The 23,364-nt window shown below is 37.8% G+C and overlaps 1 protein-coding gene across 3 annotated transcripts; it reads right to left on the bottom strand.

Moving 5' to 3' along the window:
- Positions 1 to 1,275: 1,275 nt before the first annotated feature.
- Positions 1,276 to 21,608, bottom strand: LOC117288171 (metal transporter Nramp3-like). 3 transcript variants are annotated; one of them, XM_033768902.1, is made up of 19 exons: positions 21,527 to 21,608; positions 19,734 to 19,850; positions 18,797 to 19,011; positions 17,746 to 17,868; positions 16,091 to 16,169; positions 15,151 to 15,298; positions 14,209 to 14,279; positions 12,278 to 12,345; positions 11,644 to 11,799; positions 10,495 to 10,564; positions 9,480 to 9,577; positions 8,087 to 8,176; positions 7,469 to 7,498; positions 6,610 to 6,830; positions 5,141 to 5,210; positions 4,463 to 4,543; positions 4,030 to 4,062; positions 2,520 to 2,655; positions 1,276 to 1,419 (listed from the first exon to the last, which is right to left on the bottom strand). In XM_033768902.1, the coding sequence occupies exons 3-19, from the start codon at positions 18,986 to 18,988 to the stop codon at positions 1,400 to 1,402; spliced, it is 1,686 nt and encodes a 561-aa protein (XP_033624793.1). In that variant the 5' UTR covers positions 18,989 to 19,011; positions 19,734 to 19,850; positions 21,527 to 21,608; the 3' UTR covers positions 1,276 to 1,399. The 3 variants fall into 3 exon arrangements, with proteins under 3 accessions (XP_033624793.1, XP_033624792.1, XP_033624794.1); XM_033768901.1 differs by lacking the exon at positions 19,734 to 19,850 and having other exon boundaries at positions 21,527 to 21,597; XM_033768903.1 differs by lacking the exons at positions 19,734 to 19,850; positions 21,527 to 21,608 and adding an exon at positions 21,450 to 21,474.
- Between the last annotated feature and the right edge of the window lie 1,756 nt (positions 21,609 to 23,364).

Genomic DNA, 23,364 nt, shown 5'->3' with positions numbered 1-23,364 from the left:
CTCAGCGTCAGCCTCAGCCCCCCCCCCCCCCTCCCCAACCTGGCAGTGCATTTGTTTTCATATTCACATCACACCTACCCTAATAAAAAAAAACAAGTAAACTCTAAACAAGAGAGTTGAAAAAAGGGTTGTTAAAGGTAAATACAAGTGGTAACTTTGGTTGTAAATGGCTAGAAGTGCGTAAAATAAAATAAAAATGAATGAAACATATTAAACAATTTACCCTAGTAGTTAGGCGTCAAAGGCTCTGTAAATATCCGAGACCTAATTCTAGTATTGCTCCAGACATCCAACTTTGTTTTGGGAAACGGAGGAAACTACACAGCATTCAGAATATTTGTATTTTATTCTCAGTTTTGAGATGGCAAGCTATAGGCAACCTTGTGTCTGATAGCATTTTAAACTAAATGAAGTTGAATCTGTAATATGTTGCAATGAGACCTTGGGTTCAAATCTAGAACTTAGTCATAATTTGGAACCTTTTAGAATCTAGAACCTTTATCTAATCTGAAACCTATTTCTAATCTGGAACCTATTCTGCTGGCCAATAGAAATTAATAAAACCATTGCTTCAATGAAAAGAAAATAATTAGTATAAATGTCCACACATACAAACAGAAAACATGCAAACTGATTTGTAATAATATAGTAATTTTAAATACTAGTTTTTTAAATAGCTTTAGAAATCACTATAAGGTTAAACAAAATTCTGCTATTTTTATCATAATTTGACATTGCAAGGTTCACACTATCATGATTAGAATCTCCTGTGTCTCTTCACTATGAAAGACCAATTAAATGGAAGACCAATATATTTTATCACAGTATAAATAATCCCATTCTCTCCCCCCATGCTTAACCCAATCACCCATCCCGCCCCCGACAAAACAAAGCAAATCCCAAACTGATGTCAAACTTGATTGACTTCCTGCAACAATTGGAGACTTTTGGGGACACTAGGTGGCAGCAGACTTAACAGGTAAATCCATCGTTTTCGGCAATGTGTGCATGCTCAGAACTTGTGTAAATGATGGAAATTTATCTGGTGAGTCTCTTGCCCACTATGTGGCAGCAGATATACCAGCTAAATCCATTGTTCTCAGTAATGTGCGCAAGCTCAGAACTACAAAAACTATGGACATTTACCTGGTGAGTCTCTTGCCAAGTACTCCAAAGTCTCCCATTCAAAAAACAAAAACAAAAACGCCTGTACAAAGTTCACACACAAAATATTTGTCACTCATTGTATCTATACCCTGGCAGTCTCTACCCCCACTCCCCCCCCCCACAAAAAGAGAGAAAAATCCCCAAAGGGATGTGAACCTTCATACTAATCCAGCAGTGAGAACTCATTCAGGGCTGCAACCGCATCCTGTTCATCTTGTGAAGTTTGAGGGCGCTATATAACACCTTCACTACCTGGAAACAAAACAGTTTAAAATAATACTGCCACTTATTATCTCAAATGAAATCTAGAAAACTGAAAAAGGCTGTAAATAAATACTTGAAAGTGTACTAAACTTTCTTTTAAAAGAACAAAGATATAAACAAAATAGGAAGACCGCCAGCATGGGGCTAGATAGCTCAGTCAATCTTTCTTTGTTTAACCCCAATCAAATTCCTTTCACATGAGAAGTACACCATGATAATAATTTACATAGGACTCAGTCAACAATCTTCAGTCCCTACTTCAGAGAAAAATCTTTTCTAACCACAGAAAAACTTGGCAACTCTTGTGGCTAGCAACAAGTAGCTAATTTTAGAAACAGTAAAAGAACGTCAAACGACAAAAGACGCAGTGTTGGCTGAAAGGAGGAAAAGAGAATCTTGAAAATTACTGGAGGGTGATTAATTCAGCATCATTAAACGGAGGTTTAACTATGAAGGAAATATTGACATTAATTTTACAATTCTTTTAACTGGTATACAAAGTATTGCAATACGTGTGCTATTGGTGTAGCCACATTAGTTAAAGGCAGTGGACACTTTTGGTAATTACTAAAAATAATTATTAGCATAAAACCTTTCTTGGTGACGAGTAATGGGGAGAGGTTGATGGTATAAAACATTGTGAGAAACGGCTCCCTCTGAAGTGCCTTAGTTTTCGAGAAAGAAGTAATTTTCCACCAGTGTCCACAAATTTGATTTTGAGACCTCAGATTTAGAACTTGAGGTCTCGAAATCAACCATCTAAATGCACACAACTCTGTGTGACAAGGGTGTTTTTTTCTTTCATTATAATCTCGCAAGTTCGATGACCGATTGAGCTGAAATTTTCACAGGTTTGTTATTTTATGCATATGTTGAGATACATGTACCCCAACTGTGAAGGCTAGTCTTTGACAATTACCAATAGTGTCCACTGCCTTTAAGAGAGGAGCGATCAGTGGGCTTACATGTACATGTAACTGTGTCTCTAATCATGCCAGTAAAAAAACACTTTGTTTATGATTTTATTTTTTTCTCGGGTCTTCCTCTCCTTTTTTTCGCCTTTGTTGCTTGTTACAAACAAACCTTACCTGAATCCTTGGAAGCTTCTACTGTAGAGGCACAGGACTGGCTGTAGGAAGGTGACTGTACATAAGCAGGCCGCTCACTTAACCAATCAAAAACATCTAGCTCAGGTGACTTGCCAATCTTGCACAGGAACCAGTACTGGAATGAAAGAAATTAAAGTGCACTTTTAATGATTAACCCTTTGGATGTCTCCCCCAGAGCTGTGTATTTAGAGAGTTGCAACATGGAGGGACCCATTTTCTTTGGTCTTGTGGATGCCACTTTTGGTCCAAATACAGCATTTACAGCCATTGGACACTTTCAGTAAACAGTATTGTCCAAACACCCACACTTTGTGTATCACAACTTATATATAAATGACAAACCTGTCAAAATTTAGGCTCAATTGGTCATCGGAGTCGGGAGAAAAGAACGGGAAAACCAACCCTTGTTTCTGCACGTTTCGCCGTGTCATGACATGTGTTTAAAAACAATCTGTAATTCGCGATATCGAGAATTGATAATTGTCTTAATGTTTTCTCAAAAAGTAAAGCATTTCATGGAATAATATTTCAAGAGAAGTCTTCCACCATTACCTTCTGTAAACCATGTAAGTTATTTGTAAATCTTTAAACTTTTAATCTGTTTTCTGTTCCTAGTATGGGACACTGTGTGCCCACATGCGTCTTTTGGACCAAAATTAGCTTCTAATCACAAGTTGTCACACCTCTATCATTGCACAGCTCTGGACGATATTTCAATGTTATGCACATGGTGTTGAATAATAGGTAACTACACCAGCCTGCAATATTATACCATGTGGTGAAAGCATCTACAAAGTTATACAGTCAACCCTCCTACTATCTTTGTCATAATTTCCACATCAATTAGAGTGTTATAAAAGTTGTGGCTGGACAAGTTTTGAAAAGCTGATAAAAATCAGATACTGCAATCTCCATAAAATTTAAACAATGTTTTCTTCCATTGAGGTGTGTACAAATTGTGCCTAGCTCTTTTGTGACCATGTGATGGCTTATTTCACAGGGTCAATACCTGAGAATCATCTAAAAGACACTGGACACTATTGGTAATTGTCAAAGACCAGTCTTCTCACTTGGTGTATCTCAACAAATGTACAAAATAACAAACCTGTGAAAATTTGAACTCAATTAGTCGTTGAAGTTGCGAGGTAATAATGGAAGAAACAACCTTATCACACAAAGTTGTGTGCTTCGGATGCTTGATTTGGAGACAAAAAAATCTAATTCTGAGGTCTAGAAATCAAATTGGTGGAAAATTACCTCTTTCTCAAAAACTTTGTTACTTCAGAGGGAGCCGTTTCTCAAAATGTTTTATACCATCAACCTCTCCCCATTACTTGTGACCAAGTAAGGTTTTATGCTAACAATGATTTTGAGTAATTAATGACCATAGTTATTTATATTGTGACATCACACTTTGCCTAGCAGTTAAGATTAGTTCACAATTAGTTAAAGCCCCTGGTTTGTTTCAAAATTACTCGACAGTGCTTACCTTTAATCTGAAGATGTTTTTCAGCCCGATTGCCTGGAGAAAATAGACCAACAAAAATAGACTCATTTCAAACTTTATGACCCAAATTGTAATTTACTCCGGAATTGTGTTATTTAAGCACTGTATGTGATGCAACCAAGCCAAATAAGTTGTTTATTTCAGAACTATAATTGATAGGGAAAAAAGACAAAACAGGCATGACAGGGGTGAAATTTTGAATGATATTTTTTTCAGTAAATTGAAATGCCAAAACACTCTTATTTATTTCATGTTGTCAACCTCATTCCTGATAAATGAAATCAAAATGGGGTTAAAGTTTGCGTTGAATTAGTATTTTGTTGTCTTTCCAATTTTGAGTCTTGCCCGTTAAACCTCTTATTACATTTGTTCTTTGCTTCGTTGTTTAAGTTGTTTAAGATGGTACAAAACTTACCAAGTAAGCAACAAAGATGGCGTATATGGCTCCAACTAGACTGACGATGACATAAACCCAGGCTGGCTTCTGATTAATCTCCTAAGAGAGTAGAAAAAACAAATATATATATGAGGAAAATAAAACAACAAAATATGAGCATAAACTTTTTCTGCTGAAGACAATGACAGTGTACCAATGGAAATTACGAGTTGTACATCAGGGTTTTTTTAAACACAAAAACTCATAAGTGAGACTTTTTCAAACCTTAGTTAATTTTAAACAAATACTTTGATTTGCTTTATATTTTACTACTGCGGAGCAGTTTTGTTCGGAATTCTGCAGACTTCTCTACTGACGCATAGTAGATATTTGGGAGACTTCTTAGTTTTGAAAAGAACTGTCCTGCTTTTTCACTACTACCTCGAGGTTGGAAATCAGCCAGGACTACTTCCTTCGCTTAATAGATGGAGGGAATTTCTCATTATTAACGTCACTTCTGCAGAGTGAGTTCTGAATTAGTCTAAACCTTTTGACTACAAGCTTGCTCTAGTCATCATCAGAAGATGATGAAGCAAGACAAGTTCACAAAACAACATAATCTACCAGCTCTTTAAAATCACCCCCTCGTTACTCGTTTGAAGCAACATTTTAACTACACTGTAGTTTAGTTGGAATAGATGATTCTAAGGAACTCACAGCAAAAACAAGGTAGAAATTGATGCTCATCACCACTAAGCCGAGACTCCACACGATAAACTTTGTGATTCTGAAAGCAAAAGGATAAAGAAATCAACAATGATGAAGGGTTTAGTGACTGTAACAGACAAAGGACTTTGAGGAGAATACTAATTCTGGAAGAAAAAAAACCATTTGCAGCTTAAAGGCAGTGGACACTATTGGTAATTGTCAAAGACTAGCCATCACAGTTGGTGTATCTCAACATATGCATATAATAACTAACCTGTGAAAATCTGAGCTCAATCGGTCATCGAAGTTGCGAGATAATAATGAAAGAAAAAAACACCCTTGTCACACAAAGATGTGTGCGTTTAGATGGTTGATTTCGAGACCTCAAGTTCTAAATCTGAGGTCTCGAAATCAAATGTGGAAAATTACTTCTTTCTCGAAAACTATGGCACTTCAGAGGGAGCCGTTTCTCACAATGTTTTATACCATCAACCTCTCCCCATTACTCGCCACCAAGAAAGGTTTTATGCCAATAATTATTTTGAGTAATTACCAATAGTGTCCACTGCCGTTAACCTCAATGTTTTTCTCGGGAGGGATTTGAACTCATTCCCTTTGCCAATCTACATGTCAGGTAGATGTCCTACAACTAGACCATCAAGATTGCCTGGTAGCTAGTGGCTCTTAAATGGCAAAGATTGTAGGTCCCAATCCCGACCCAGTAATATGCTTGTGGGTTTTTGTTTTCACGTGATTCAGGAAAAGTACTGAGTATACAGTGACTTACACACATCGATGTTTGGGTAAAACCAATTGATACGCAATATCTCTGATGCAAATTTAATTTCTGTTAAATTGCACTCCATGTTTAACCCTTTGTGGATTAACGTCTCCCAAGTGGAATTACATGTAATTGTGAGGAGATGGGTAACCTTCAACACTTTTACAAAATTCACTTCATGGCGATGCCTTTATTTTTTCGAATTTTCTTTCATTCCATAATGATTCCAGTGGAAAAATAAAATCAAAAAAAGGAAAAAATAATTAACAACAGCCAGAAACATTGACAACTTTCTCTTATTGGTGGACACTATTGGTAATTGTCAAAGACCATTCTTCTCACTTGGTGTATCTCAACATATGCACTAAAAAAAAAAACTGTGAACATTTGAACTCAATTGGTCATTAAGGTTGCAAGAATAATGGAAGAAAACACCCTTGTCACACAAAGTTGTGTGCTTTCAGATGCTTGACTTCAGGACCTCAAAATCTAATTCTGAGGTCTCAAAATCAAACTCAAATATTGAAATGGAAAATTACTTCTTTCTCGCAAACTACATGTATGTTACTTCAGGGAGGGCCATTTCTCACAATGTTTTATACTATCAAAAGCTCTCCATTGCTTTTTACCAAGTAAGTTTGTATGCTAACAACTATCTTGAGTAATTACCAATAGTGCCCAGTGCCTTTAGTGTTACCTTCCGTTTTTAAAATCTCCCATGATTCGTTGGCTGCTAGTAAAGTGCAGCACCGGTAGAAGTGCAAACGGCAGTTGGATACTCTGTAGAACGTTCAGGAAAGTATCCAGTGTGTCCAGATTATTGGTTGCCAGTAACACGACCAAAAGGGTTGGCACGATGGCGATGGACCGTGTTATAAGAACCCGACGCCATTTCGGCCATCGAATCTTCAGAAACCCCTGGAGGAAGAAGACGTTAACATTCAATAGTAGTAATCATATTGCAATAATAACTAGTTCTTTTATAGCACATTTCAAAACAATGTATCAATGCGCTTTACATTAGTGTCCTAGTCATTTGGCATATAACATTCATTTAATTTTTATCAGCTCCCTGAGTAGTGTAAAGCCCAGTTCGAGTGAATTCTTGTTTGTTCTGTTGTTCAACCCAAAATTATCAAAACAACTTTTAAAGACAGTGTACACTATTGGTAATTGTCAAAAACCTATCTTCTCACTTGGTGTATCTCAACATATGCATAAAATAACAAACCTGTGAAAATTTGAGCTCAGTTGGTTGTCGGAGTTCGAGATAACTATGAAAGAAAAAAACACCCTTGTCACACGAAGGTGTGTGCTTTCAGATGCTTGATTTTGAGACCTCAAATTCTAAACTTGAGGTCTGGAAATCAAATTCGTAAAAAATTACTTCTTTCTCGAAAACTACGTTAATTCAGAGGGAGCCGTTTCTCACAATGTTTTATACTATCAACCTCTCCCAATTACTCATCACCAAGTAAGGTTTTATGCTGATAATTATTTTGAGTAATTACTGATAGTGTCCAGTGCCTTTAAATACTGTAACAGATCAAACTTACCTCCATAACAAACTGCCCAGCATAGGTTCCCTAAGTAGAGAAACAGAGCAATAGAAAACACTTCATAAAAACTTGTACACCACATGCATACTAAAGCCCTTTGTTAAACTCAGATCGATAGTTCCTTTGGAACTAATGGTTATTTTCTGGCATGAGCTTGAAGAAATATTAAGCATTATGCCCATTCCGGTTTCAAGGCTGTTTCCCTATTGGTTTATTAAAGGAAAATTACAAAATTGGTAAGAACAAAATGGGAAGATCACAAATTTCAAACTTACCTGGTCTAATAATGATGATAGTAGAAAGTGAAATATTTCTGTTTGAAATGTCATATTTTATGAGAAATAAATGAAAATAGTTTCCCAATTGGAGTTTATCGCTCATTGAGCGTTTTATTAAACCAAAATTAAAGTTGATGTCATGCAAAATGTGTTATCAGTTTTTCACTGTTTTCTTGTGACCCAGATGGCCGATCGATCTCAAACTTCTACAGGTTTGACAATATACACATGTAGATTTATGGTGGATTACATTGAGTGCTTAAACACTGCCAGCAACTGTTTTGTAAGCAAAAACCAATTCTGTAATGTTCCTTTAAGTGACAAGTTCAGGGCTTACCGTCATGGTTGAACTTTGACCTGCAGCTAGCAAGCCGATACCCCAAACAATTGTAAGCCCTTCACCATATCTGCGTTTTATCCAAGGACCCTGAAAAAAATGGGAATTTTTTTTTATTTAACGTGATCAAATTGATAATGTGAGACAGGATGTGTACAACAGATAGTACCACTTAACCTCCGTCGCACTAGCAGTTTTTCCCATGTTTGGAACTTTATTTTAACTACGTGGAACTACCCAAAATAATTTTTTTTAATTTGTATAAATGAAATAATAACAAATTTTTATATAGCGCTTCCACACTCGAAGGGCGTATCAGAGCACTTTCAACATTATCATGGGCCTTAATTCATTCCTTAAACCATCTCAGCTCCCCGGGGAGTGTACAGCCTGTGCAACAAAAATGCCCTACTCAAGAACCATCTGTACCCTCACAGGTTACCCATTTTAGCCCTGGGTGGAGAGAACCCACACTCTGCTGAACAGAACATCAGAGCTTTTGAGTTTGGTGCTCTTATCCGCTCGGCCATGACACCCAAAAATGTTTGAACATGCAGGCTTACACTGATTTTTTCCTCTTCTTTTTTCCCCCCCCCCCCCGAGTAGATTCATTAGATATATAATGCATTATTGGGTGACAGTGGGATAATAACATATGTTGTTCCTACAGTTTACTTCCTGGCAATTGGTTCTGCGATGTGGCAGGACTATAAACGCAGGGTGTCGTGGCCGAGTGGATTGAAGAGCACCAAACTCAAGCTCTGGTGTTTCTGTTTAGAAGAGTGTGGGTCCGAGTCCCTGTTGAGGGGCTGAAGAATATTTTCACTCATAAACTTTATGCACAACATTGAACAGTTCTCATACTGACCTCATACTGACCTCCCAAGATCTCATCTCAAATCATTTCTATTTTGAAAACATAATAATAATAATAAGACATTTGTAAAGCGCCTAATGCAAAAGCCTCTAAGCGCATTAAAGAAACAATAAAATAAACAATTAGAGAAAGATACAAGATACAAATAGCCTTAAAACTTTTGGTTGTCTTGTGTCATCGTGTATTTATAGCAGAGTTCTTGTTTTTTGCGCCAGGAGTGTCATCATTGACAGACATGGCGCACTAGACTTTTCAACATTGTTTTATTATTACTTTAACATGTAACTCCCTGCTGAGGGCGATCAATCTGTTCTTTGCAGAGGGCTTCCAGATGTCTTGTTGACAGCCTGTGATAGTTTCTTAAGTTTCCAATACCCCTTTATGCCCTTCCGCCGCCAATCAACAATTTTGTCTTACTGTGCAGCCAGTAACTAGTGGAACCTTGCCACACTGTAATTCCAGGGGTTACTCCTGCACTAAATGGTTTTATTATAGGGAATAGGAGACTATACTTACAGCATTCTGAAGGCTGGGATTTTCTTTTTGGTAAAAAGCTTCGGCAAACACAGCCACCACAAACAGGTTGATGAGGAAAGAAATAAACAACGCAATGGCTGCCGAAAAGAAAAAAAAAATCACAAACATTTACTTTTTATGAAATATAACATTTCAAGGGGCAAGAGTGAAAACTAGGATCAACGTTTTAGAATGCATGTCCAAATGATGGCATTGCTAACTTTTGGGGATTCAATTTATTAACTTATCGTTCTAGAAAAAAAGCTATCCAATAAATACGATAATGATGTAATGGCAAAGTATGGGCACAGATCCAAACAATCACAAAGTAGTTCCAGACCGCCATCACTGCCCGACGCCACAAGCTTGTAACTTTCACGATAGTACATATGTACCTTGCACAATTGTCCCCCATTTAGGGCACCACAATACAACATCCATCAAAACGTTGAACAATAATCGTAATAATAAAAATTATATAAGAAAAAAATGTACCATTTATATCAACCTGACAAGTACGAGCTCAATGTGTGATATTAAAACAAAATTGATTTACCGAAAGCACAAAATCCAGACATTTAAAGACACTGGACACTTTTAGTAAATGCTCAAAATAATTATTAGCATAAAAACGTACTTGGTAACGAGCAATGGAGAGCTGTTGATAGTAAAAAACATTTTGAGAAACGGCTCCTTCTGAAGTAACGTAGATTTTGAGAAAGAGGTAATTTCTCACTCAAATATTAAAATACTTCCGACCTGACCTTTTATTGAGGCATCTGAAAGCACACAAGTTTGTGTAAAAAGGGTGTTTTTTCCTTCATTAATATCTTGCAACTTTCAATGACCAATTGAGCCCAAATTTTAACGGGTATTTATTTTATGCATATGATGGGAAACATCAAGTGAGAAGACTGGACTTTGACAATTACCAATAGTGTTCAGTGCTTTTAACACAATCGAATGATTAAAAAAACTTAATAGTTTCCCAAAGTTGACATTTTCGTCTACTTACCAGATTCAATGGAGTAGTACATGTTAGCTTCCTTCACTTTATCCTTTCTCTCATGGAGCACTTTACGGGACTGTAAAAACAAAATTAATCCACAGCAAACACTTATTTATCTCCTAAATACTAAGATAAAGGCAGTGGACACTATTGGTAATTACTCAAAATAATTATTATCATAAAACTTTTCTTGATTAAGAGTAATGGGGAGAGGTTGATAGTATAAAACATTGTGAGAAACAGCTCCCTCTGAAGTGACGCAATTTTTGAGAGCTCAAATTTTCACAGGTTTGTTATTTTATGCATAAATTATGTTGAGAAACCTCAACTGTGAAGACTAGTTTTTGACAACTACTAATAGTGTCCAGTGTCTTTAAACCGTGAAAGGTTATTCTAAAACTGTGGCATTTGTGTTTTGTGTCATACAAAAAGTACCAAAATCCTTTAAAGTGTGTTATCATGCCCAAGGCAGCTCTAAGTGATAGAATTCTAAACATGACAGATGTAGGGACAACAAAGTGTTGTAGTCACGACTACTGATTGCTTAGTAGAGCAACGACTACCATTTTTTAATTACTTGATTAAAGCCATTGGACACTTTCGGTAACCAGTATTGTCCAAGGCCCACACTTCGTGTATCACAACATCTATATAAAATAACAAACCTGTGAAAATTTAGGCTCAATCGGTCATCGGAGTTGGGAGAAAATAATGGAAAAACCCACCCTTGTTTCCGCACGTTTCTTCGTGTCATGACATGTGTTCAAAATAAATTTGTAATTCTCGCTATCGTGAATTTATATTGTTTTAGTGTTTTCTCAAAAAGTAAAGCATTTCATGGAATAATATTTCAGGAGAAATATTTTCTGTACCAAAATTGTATAATGGCTTTAATCGTGCCACCACGACTACTAAAAAAAGTAGTCGCGACCACTGCAAAATTAGTTGCGACTACCTGTTTGGGGAATCACTTGTGTCACTCACGACTATTCAGGACGACAAAATTTACTTACAAAACACAATCAGGTATCGTTCAATTCTTTCAGCTTGAATTTTACACAATGCCACAATTTGTCTTCAGAATAAAAAATTATTAACGACTAGTGTCGTGGTCGCGACTATTAGAGGTGCGACTAGTCAGACAGGCCTACTTACCAGTACTAGAGCTGAGTGAAGGTAGATGTTATGGGGCATAATGACAGCTCCTACGATACCCACAGCTTGCTGGCCTGCTTCTAGACTACAATTGGAACACCACGGGATGGCAATGCCTTCAAGAATTGCAATCGGGTCTGGTTGGACTGTGATGTACTGTACAGTAGGTTGGAAAGGCAAGAAAACATTCAAATGGTTATTTATGATCATACAGGATAGATTGATTTTTTTTTCTTTTTTTTTTTTCTAAATTTGATTAGGCCTACCAGGGCCTTAGACTTTTGGTCTTAATTCCCCAAAACTATGATGGATGACAACTGCAATATACAGTAGTTGGAAAACTGTTAATCCAGAACAATAAAACCAAAAATTATGTCAAAAATTCCGCTTTCTACTAAAAGTATGAACATCTGTTTCTGTTGTTTTTGGTGTTTTCATATAGGGCCTACAGTTTTCTTGAATACAACTTGATTTCCGAAGAAATATTTCGGAGAAAAATTATTCCAGTATGATGAACTTCATAATCAGTGAAGTAATTAAGACTAAAAGTAACCAATGATGTTTGTATCCTTTTTAATCCTCCCTGTATAATAAAAATAACTTTAACACATACATGTAAATCAAGATCTCTTACCATATATAAAAATGATCCTCCCATTGTTAGAAGTAGAGCCCCAAAGAAAGCTTCTAATTTTCTTAAACCTGCAAGAATAAAAGAGTGATAAATGCACAAGACTGAGAACAAAATATCATGACAGTAGCTCTTAAAGGTAGGTTGATACTTTGGTTATGACCCCGAAAAAAGGTGTGTTATTTTGTTTATCCATAGAAAGCGATCCAAGTCTCCACGGTTTGAAAGCAAATGTAACCCCCAGCACTGTTCACTTCTCCCATGTTTTCTCCGACACCCTAAATGTGTTCAAAACAAGTTAAAGGGACACACCAGCTGAATTGGGCTATTTGGGCTACAAAATAGACTAAGATATGAATTCAGTGGTCTTCCAGGAATAAAGAAGAACAGTCCTTAAAAAAATTCATCAAATTTAGCCGTTTTTGAGCATTTTAAGACAAAAACGAAGGTCGCGTGATTGTTCGCACCAAAAAGTGGTACAAACAATCACGTGACCTTGCGGGCTAGTTTTACTTCCAGCCGTCTAAAAGTAACTTACCAAACCAAATTTAAATCTTTTTTTTAACAAATTATTAACGAGTAATTGACAAATAAGATAATGTATTCAAATTATCGCTACAAAATGTAAATAATGGTTTCATCTGTTTAGCAGAAAATACTGCTTACAAAATTTCTTTACTATTTAAAAATTTAGGCGGGCACCAGCCACAAGTTTTTAAATTTAATTAAAATTTGACTGGTAATCAGTTTCTGCTATGCAATAGGGTTTTTTTTTAGTGCTAAGCAAATTGTTGTGCCACTATGAAGGCATTATGAAATTGGGCCCTGGCACATCGGGAGCAAGTAACGCCACGATCGCATTCCAAACTGCATCATGGCTATGCGGTAGTAGGCCTAGTTTATTGGTGCCAGGAATGCTTTAATTACTTGTCATTGTCCCATCATATTCTGGGTTAGTTTCTTTGTGTTCTTCGTGACGATCTTTGGATGTACGTCGAAGCACGAAGGTCTACCTCCGTAGTCGAAGGATTTGCCTGATCTGTATATTTATGCTGGTTGTTTATAATACATGGATAGACTGGATCCTTATGCTGCGTCGTAGTAAAACGTTGCTATAAACAAAGCACCAGTCTACTTACAACATTGTGCGACAATGTCACAAAGATTTGTGAGTAGCAACGGCTGGAAACACGTATACGGTGGCCTTTTACCGCGTTAGGGTTTTTTAATCATTTTTTGCTAATTACGTGACATTTTGATGATTATTTTTGACAGCAACCATCTATAAAAACATTATTTATGATTCTACAGTCTACACCCCTTAATTGCGTAAATGGTGAGCCGGTGTGTCCCTTTAAATAAACCGCGGTTAAAGGCAGTGGACACTATTGATAATTACTCCAAATACTTATTAGCATAAAACCTTACTTGGTAACGAGTAATGGGGAGAGGTCGATGGTATAAAACATTGTGAGAAACGGCTCCCTCTGACGTGACATAGTTTTCGAGAAAGAAGTTATTTTTCAACGAATTTGATTTCCAGACCTCAGAACTAGATTTTGAGGTCCCGAAATCAAGCCATCTGAAAGCACACAACCACGTGTGACAAAGGGTGTTTTTTTCTTTCGTAGTTATCTCGCAACCTCGACGACCAATTGAGCAAATTTTCACAGGTTTGTTGTTTTATGCATATGTTGAGATACACCAAGTGAGAAGACTGGTCTTTGACAATTATCAATAGTGTCCAGTGTCTTTAAAAAACCTTGTCCTGGATAGCGCTTATCTGCTTGTTGTCCTGGACTCATTTTGAAAAGTTCCCCAAGTTAGGCCCTGTATGAATCAAGTGACTTTAGCTACAGCTATGGTCATTGGCTGAAATGGCAACATTGAAGAATGACAGTGTCAGTTTGAATATTCTTGCAACCATAACTTACCAGCATTTTCCAACAGAAGGAAGGTAAACGTATCTACACCAGTGATGAGACATCCAGCCCAAATAGGAATTCTGCCAAAATACAAACATACATGTATGTACACAGTTCAGATCATTCTGACTATAGTAAACAGACTGTGCAAGTCTTAATGTAATGAAACTGTTCTAGGGTGTGGTTTCGCGGTCGTAACCAATAACTGTCTCGGTCAATTGATAGTGATCAACCAAGGCAAGTTTAACCAAAACAGCTTTGACCGTGATAACGCACCCCTAGTAACAGACTGTTCATATTATACTTTTATGTACCAATATTTTTTAGGCGACCCTCACGCACTTTAGTTAAAAATTGAACAGAGTGAATTCTGTGAGAGCTGCTATGGCTTGTATCAGGTTTTTCATTGGCATTAAACAACTGAGATTATTCCTATTAAACAGGGCAGGATGCCAGTCCACCTCCAAAAATCCACATCCTGTTTCCATTTGTACTCCTGGGTGGAGATAAGCAATTATGAAAAAGTGCCTTGCTCAAGGCATTGAAACCCAATCATGCACATCAACAGCTCAAAAACTTTTAATATGCCTACAATTGACAGTATTTTTCTCGCTTCCTTGCTGCACAAATGCTATCCCTCCAGTAGTTGGCACACTGAAGGACAGTGTCGGTAGCCTTAGCCAGGTCATCGATAGTAGTCTATAAATAACAACGGCCTTTTGAAAAAAGAGAAAACCAGACAGCTATCTTACAAAGTTATTGGGGAGTAGATTGATAGCAATTACTCCCCACCTCTTGCTGATGTACATTTGTACTCCAGGGGGGAGAGAAGCAATCATGAAAAATTGCCTTGCTCAAGGACACAAATCTCATGACTGACCAGGCCAGGGTTTTGTGCCTACATGCTGACTACAGGTTTTTAAAATAAAGACAATTGGAAAGCTGTCTTACAAGTTATTGGAGAGTAGATTGATAGCAATTGCTGAACCAATAACCTCCTGAATGTCTGAACCGATGATTGCGATCTCCATCATCAGCCAGAGTAGAATACGGGGACACTTTGGGTACTCCCGGTGGCACAGCTCGGCCATGTGGAAACCTGAGAAGGAAAAGAGAGGAAAAGCTTCTTGATTGAAAAGACAAACTTAAAGATTTTCTCATTTAGACTTTGAGAAAGACTCTGCTAGGGTCGAACGTCAGGCCATTTACTATTTTTTTGCAATTATACCATCAGTCCATTTGGTTGGTAAGTTGTTTGCAACAGCTAATTCTATTTTCTCAGTTTCTTATATTATAAGGAAATGCTTAAAGGCACTGAACACCTTTGGTAATTGTCAAAGACCAGTATTCTCACTTGGTGCATCCCAACATCAGCACAAAACACCAAATTTTGACTCAATGGTCATCAAAGTTGCAAGAGAATAATTAAAGAAAAAATAACCTTGTTGCCGCATTTGTGTGTTTTCAGATGTCTGAGAAAGGCTTTCTCAAGCCTGAAGTCTTTTGATATTTTGAGTGATAAATTAACAGAGGTCACAGGCTAAAATCCAACTCAGTTCAAATTGTCTTAGTCAAACCCAAATTATTACTTGCAAAAAAATGTTTTATTCAATAATGCATTCTGAATACCAGCTTTATAAAATTGGTCTCATTATTTGAATCCTACACATTCCAAGTTCCGACTTCTCAAGCTAGGAATGGGAGACTTTTGCTGACACTAGGTGGCAACAGACTCACGAGGTAAATCTATTGTTATCAGTAATGTGCGCATGTTCAGAACTATAACGATGGAAACTTCACTGATAAGTCCGATTCCACCTAGGGATCCCAAGTCTCTCATTGACAAAGCTACCTACAATGCATCAGCTTCATCTGTTGACCAAAAACTTACCAGTAGCATTTCCGAGTCTAGCTGCCAACAGCTGGAGCACAAGGCCAAGTACTGTGGACCACATCAACACCCAAAGAAGCTGTCATCAAACAAACAACAAACATAATGGACACTCATTTCAAAAAGGGAACGACTGCAAGAATGGCCTACATGTACGTTTCATATATTAATCATCATTTAACTATTTCTGTGATGTCACTCTATTGATGAAATGTGTAGATTATTTTTATGAATATACCCTTAACTGTAGATTCGTTACGAATATACACTAAATTGTAGATTAGTTGCGAATCTACATGCTTTTTCAGAATTCAGTTTCTGATTAGTTTCAAATTATTTAGTAAGTACATGTATGTACTGTATATAATTTGTTCATACTGTCCTGTCCGGAAAGTGTATAAATGATTAATTCATAAGAAAAGTTATAAAGGCGACGATTTGTCCATGCCCTCCTGTAAAAAAACATTGTGCTGCCTTTGTACAGCATGCAGCACTCGTGCACTTTGAACAGTTTATACACACTATAACTGTTATAAGAATAACGTCGGTAATTATTGCAGACCGACTAAGGTCTATTGATGACAGACAGTGGACTTCGTAATAGACAATTGGACAAATCAAAACAAGACAAACTATGCAATTAGTGTGATACTATTGTGTTGATGTTTGCATAATACACCAAAGATAAAACTGGAATTTTAGTATTTCATTGTGAGACCAATAGTAATGTTGTAACAATGTACTCGGTTTAACAATCCATAATGGGTCTGACAATCAACCACACTGTTTCTGTTGTGTTGGGGGTCTATGTCTTACGGCATGGGATAAAACTAATGCAGAGATAAATAGCTGCATAATGGCCGACTACAATTGATGGAAGAACAAGTTTTTGTTTCATTGATTTTTTGTGCTGAACAAATGGAAGAACAATTTCAAGTTATGAAATGGACATTTGTTCACGCGGGCGGTAATTAGGTGGTAATTTTTTTGCCAAGTAGTCTATGCTGCCTAGAAAGCAGGGCAACGTATCATAGCTCTGCTCAGCACTCAGCAAAGAACTTGACAGTTATGGTAGCTTAACATTTAGCACGGCACTCCGGGGTAGGCAGAGCCATGAAGCTGGTCCCAGTAAATTTGCTAACTTAAAAGGCCTGTGTCGTCATGATAAAAGCGGGCTGTAAAAGAACTCTCACCAAATAACTGCGCCTTTCCTCCCTCCATCATGTCCATATCAAATCTATGGAAAGGACACATGCACATGCAGGAAGTGGGTGAAAGTTTATAGGCTGGGTAGGGCAAGGGCCCACAAGACATTTCCTCAATCAATGGAAAGCACACATTATGTGCATACAAGAACTGGGTGAAAGTTCATACACGTACATGTAGGCTGCATGCCTGTATGCTTTGTTTTTGGAAGGGCAAGTGCCCCAAGACATTTCCTCCAAGGTAAAGGGCACCCTATGAATAAACTGTAAATTTATACAGTGAGCATTTCAAGGGCACCAAGGCAATGACCAGGGGCATGGAGACCCTTCGACTACAGTATGTTGCCTCTGTAAAGTATCAGGTCTGTAAGGCCTCATTCTGTGTACAGCTACAGGCCTGCTTTGATTATGACTACACAGACCCTTTAATATTCAAGTCAACATACGTACCTTATATTTGGCTATGGCGCCTGTCTGGAGATCAGATTCTATGTTGCCTGGATCCAGGTAAGCTATACTCATTAGGAACCCTGGACCCGTGAAAGCCCACAACTTACGAAAGCTGAACCGGGTCTGTACAAACAAACCAAATCAGACAAATATATTGCAAGCTTTGAAAGCAGAAAACATCGCTTATAAAAACAATTTTCTGCTAAGCAAAGATCAGCAGGATACCAGTCACATACAGGGAATGAACCGAAACCATTTTGGCTGGTGACCTTATATTCTGGTAAGCATGAATGTGTTGTGCTTACCTACTTTAGTGCTTTAAGCAGTTCATGAAATTGGCCCCTGGCAAAAAGTTCAAGGAGCAGAGTGCAAAGATGAAAAATCTAAATTACATTTATGGCCGAGTCACAATGCAGCAATAACGAACACGATAACTATCACGGCGCAAAGAGCGCAGACGCTCATTCAACCAATAGAATGTGTTCTCTTTGCGTCATGATAAATATCATTTTCGTTATCGCTGCAGTGTGACTCGGCCTTTAGTCTGATTTGACTATCAAATAACAAAGCACAAGGGAAACTGACTGGGTAAATTTTAAATAATTTTGAGTTCAACAAGTCAATATTTTAGTCACTTTTTCTTTATTGAACCCCACAGGGTGTCATGGCCTAGTTAAGAGCACCCAATTCAAACTCTGGTTCCAGCAGAGTGTGTGTTCGAGTCCAAGTCATGACACCTGTGACCTCCTTCATTCTCCAAATGGGACATAAAGCCATTGGTCCTGTGACAACCCGGTGCACTTATCGAAAAGAGAAGGAGTTCGCCCCAGTGTTCCTGGTATGATTGGCAGCATGTTGCGCCAAAACACCTTGCAAACCATAACATGGTGATATGTAAAAGGAGGTCTAACATTTCAACCGTAGTTCAACAAACCTTGCAGGAAAATGCTGTATGTGAAAGTGCCTTGAGCGTCACTGAGTGACGGATTTGTGCGCTATTTAAGAAGCCACTAATTATGATAATTCTCTAATTTAACAATGAATTTCTCACCCCATATGTCTCTGGAATGTCTATCTTCTTAGCATCGCCTTCATCATCATTGATGGGGCTCTGACAGTTTGAGGCATGTGATGCACTCAGACTATTTCCATGAGTGTGATTTGTTGAGTGGGAGTAGCGGCTACCGTCACCTGTCTCCTTGATGAGGGGCTCTGCTTCTTCTTCGTCGGTTATAATGGCCATCGCTGCAGCTATCTCTCTCTAATCTGTTCAAAAACATAATTGCGAGTAGGAGTTAAAGGCAGTGGACACTAGTGGTAATTAATCAAAATATTTATTAGCATAAAACCTTTCCTGGTGACGAGTAAAGGGGAGAGGTTGATGGCTTAAAACATTGTGAGAAACGGCTCCCTCTGAAGTGCCATAGTTTTCGAGAAAGAAGTAATTTTCCACGAATTTGATTTTGAGACCTCAGGTTTAGAACTTGAGGTCTCAAAATCAACCATTGAAATGCACACAACTTCGTGAGACAAGGGTGTGTTTTTATTTCATCATTAGCTGTTTCGCACAGTATTTTATAGTCTTTTTTCACTATCAACAGCCTCTCCATTGCTTGTTACCAAGTAAGTTTTTATGCTAACAATTGATTTTTAGTCCCTAATAATACGCGCCTTTAAAGGTAGGGTCACAGATCGTTTTTTTGCCAACGGCATGCATATTTTGGGCATGATATAGGGGTTGCGATGGTACGAATAAATGAACCCATTCAAACCAGAGTATGTTTTTTAAATAAAACTCTTCAACTTCAATGACACTCTTTTTTAAAAGTCGCCCCTGTTCCTCACAATAAAGTCGCCTACAATTTACAGAGTAGTCAGTAGGCCTATGATAAATAATGGTCAAAAAATCTTGGGCTTGCACTAGACCAAGTATTACTGGGCACTTTTTTTTAGTTTTGGTAATTTAGTTGTTGACAATGTGGCCATACCTGCATGTCTAAAATTGTTGGAGTGTACAACGGCGGTCGCCCTATCATACGTGTATAGGCTAACACACAGTGGGCATGTGTCAAGTTTCATCAAATTGGTGCTACATGCATGTCCAGCTAAAACATGAAAAAAAAAGTTCTTGGAAAAAAAAGGCGAAATCTTTCAGGAAAAAACTTTTCCCAATCACAAAATAAAACGCTCTAAAGATAGTCGAGTTCGGGTACTTTTTTCAAAATGTCCACAGATTGACATTAAACTTACACAGTTTGAAGATGATGATAGTGGAAAGCTTCCCTTCAAACATGTCAAATATTCCCTGATGAACCATTTTATTTCACAACGAATGAACAAGTTGTGGCAGGGCCACTGGCAGGATACAAAATTGTTTTTCAATATTTATCCATTGACAATTAACAACAGTAACACTATATACAAAGGCACCTTAGACAATTTCATGTTACCGAGCAGAGCTATCATTTCAATGGAGGTGGTAAGTACATAGAAACGCGGTTGGCGGTTTAGATGATTTACTAACTATAAATTAGCCTAGACTGACTTAATTAATAACATAGGCCCTATTTAATATAGTCGATAGTCATGATGGTAAACCCAGTTCACAGTCTAAATACACACAACCATGAACATTGATCTATGACTAATGTAAAGGGACATGAAATACTCAAATGTGTCACTGACATGGATGATGCAATCATGCCTGGCTAGCCATGGCGTCTGCAATTTATCCTAAATAAAACCTTTTTTTTTAAATATCGGGCTGGCGGATACGGACACAAAAATGTTATAACTTGACACCTATATTTAGGCCCTACTACTAGGTTTGGGTAAATGGATACTCCTAGAACTATGCCCGTCTCCCGTAATCTCATAGACGTCTCTCACGGCAATAAAGATACTGGTTCAACAAATTTTCTCACAAAAATTGGGCTCTATGTGTCCTTTAAACTCTCATTGGCCCTGGGGAGACAAAAAATCCACGAGTTCCGCAATCTCAATTTTTTTTTTTTTATGATAAATTCTTACCATAATTCAGTCCCCAACTACTTCGTTTTACCAACTACACTACCAAATGCGGATTGTCCCCACCGTGAGCGTATTTTTTTCCCAGGGCAAACATGGATAATTATCTGCAAAGTAAGTACCCAAGCCATGCGTTGTGTACAAAACATATGGAAAATATGCATCAGGGAACCACAAAGAGTGTGTTGTGTTATGTTGTGTTGTAGCTCTATGATCATACATGTAGAGCCTAATTTTGGCGAGAAAAAAAAATGAAAACAAAGACTAAAGAGATTTGCGATTCCAAAATTCATTGAACCAGTAATTATGTATCGTTACGTTATTATTATTGCTACGGAGAGAGATGTATGATACGTTTTATGACTCATCATCATCACATGAGGACGGGAGACGATAGCAGAACGAAACCGCATAGTCAGGACATGGAGGTAGGAGTAGGGTAAATGTGTCTGTATAGACCCACCAGACAGTCACAGTGTATTCCGTAATGTCCGCTCAAAAAGCAAGAAGAGTGCAGTTAAAATAGAAACAATGAAAATCGTCTACGTTAGTATTAGATTACACCGACCGAGCAAAAACATTTTACAATACAATAAATAAATGTTAAATAATAGCCTATACAAAATTGGACGTCTTTCCATTCTACATCATTATTTGGTCTACTTCGATGTTCAAACCTCAGAGAAGGCAGCAACCCCAAACCCACCACCTTTACACCAGTCCAAGCCACATTAAAAGACAGAATTTTACGAACCTTTCCTCCAACTCTGCTGCCCGTGTCTGTAGTAGGACTGTGTGCTGTCGCATGTCCGATCGGTAAGCGCTCCTGTGTTTTGCACATGTCACATGTTTACGTAAAGGAGAGCAATCACATGACCGTGATGTAGTAGAGGTGGTCGACCTTGTTCTTAGACTTGATTTCAAGTCTGAGACTGCGGTTATTGATCTGCATCAGCCTGATAGCCTTTAATCAAGGCGCATGCGACGGCCCCGGGGAATAGGAGACTTTCCAACGCTAGGTGGCAGCAGACATACCGGGTAAATTTCCATTGTTTACGTAGTTCTGAACATGCGCATAATTCTGAGAACAATGGATTTACCCAGTAAGTCTGCTGCCCTCTATCGTCCCAGAAAGTCTCCCATTCTGTCTGCTGGAGATTCGTGCCACTTGGAAATTAACACTGCAGGAGGAGGATTCAAAAGGGGGCGCTATTATAACAAGTTGGTACCGAATCCTTGTCACAGGGAGGGGCCTCGAAAGGGAGGGGCCTCGAAGGGGCCTCACGCACGAAAAAAGGCCAGCGCACCTGCAAGAGGGCGCTATTGTAGACCATAATGTGTAAAGTTTACCTCACTAGGATTTATGAAAGGCATAGAAAAATCGATTGATTTAATAAAGACGAAAATAAATCATTTCAAAATACTTCAAGATAGCTTTACATAATAATATTGCAACTTTGCTCAAAGATTTGTGTCTGGTTGTTTTACCTTTCACACAAAAATACATTAATTTTATACAAAGCATTGTAGTATAAAAGTGTCTATTAACCTGAGCTAGTATTCCCATGTTCAACATGTCCAAAAACTTTTACGACTTCAATGTGTTTTTATAGAAATTTGTTCAAATCTTCCCTGAAAGTAAGTTTGGAAATTGTATTATTGGCATTTTCACTCATTTTTGAAGACAACCGTTAAAAAGAAAGAAAACAAAATACCACAAACACCACAGGCAGACTTCGACGGTTATTGCGCTTGGATTCTGACATTAAATTTGCTAATCTGATTTAATTGTTTGTTTTGTTTCCCTTTCCAAAAGCTGTACCATCTTTAGAGTTGTATTCCTAATTGCCCTGACTCCATCAAAATCCAAAGGGTATTGTACTTAAATAAACAAATGTTAATGACAACAAATTACGCTTGGCACAGGGCCAGGCTTGCCAATTTTATCAAATCAACTTTCTGATGTAAAGACATTATGGTATTGGGGTTTGAAGGATTCAAGAGAAGCCTATGAGTAAACAAGGTCAGGGCCTGATTTCATAGAGCTGCTTATAGCACAAAAGCAGCTAGGCACAACACAATTATGCTTACCAGAATAAGGTTACCAGCCAAACTACCTTGTCGTATGCACAATTTGTGACTGGTATATCCTTCTCATTTCTGCTAAGCAATTAATACGTTAAGCGATATTTTCCTTTTAAGCAGCTCTATGAAATTGGGTCCTGATCTTATATTTCCTCGGATGTGGTTGCTTGATCGTCATATTTTATATAAAGTATAAAATGTTACAACCATAGCAGCAGCCACACAATCAAATGATTATGGCTTATAAAGGCGCCCTCATTGTCCAGCTTGTTTCAGTTTGAACTTTGAACATAAGGAGGATCATCTGGCGGTAAATTTGACACAGTCTTTCCTCAGTTGGTGACAATCAAAAAAGCATTGAAGCTTTGCATTAATACCACAACTCGTAAACGTGCAGGTACATCCATGTGTACAATCTCCTTTTGAGGATAGTTGGTTCTGGAGAGAACTATGTCTTATCTTTCCGCCACTTGAACTATGACGCAGATCTTCAGCTGTTTAGTTCAA

This window comes from Asterias rubens, chromosome 3 (assembly GCF_902459465.1).
Source record: "Asterias rubens chromosome 3, eAstRub1.3, whole genome shotgun sequence".
NCBI lineage: Eukaryota > Metazoa > Echinodermata > Asteroidea > Forcipulatida > Asteriidae > Asterias > Asterias rubens.
The sequence above is the reverse complement of the archived record's forward strand: the minus strand, read 5'-3'. Positions and strand labels throughout refer to the sequence as shown.

Coding starts and splice junctions, on each gene's coding strand:
- LOC117288171 (XM_033768902.1), bottom strand. CDS start 18,988: ATGGCCATTATAACCGACGAAGAAGAAGCAGAGCCCCTCATCAAGGAG. Junction 15,299..16,090: donor TAGACTCGGAAATGCTACTG/GTAAGTTTTTGG, acceptor TTTCCTTCTCAG/GTTTCCACATGGCCGAGCTG. Junction 9,578..10,494: donor GTACTACTCCATTGAATCTG/GTAAGTAGACGA, acceptor TCTTTTCGGCAG/CCATTGCGTTGTTTATTTCT.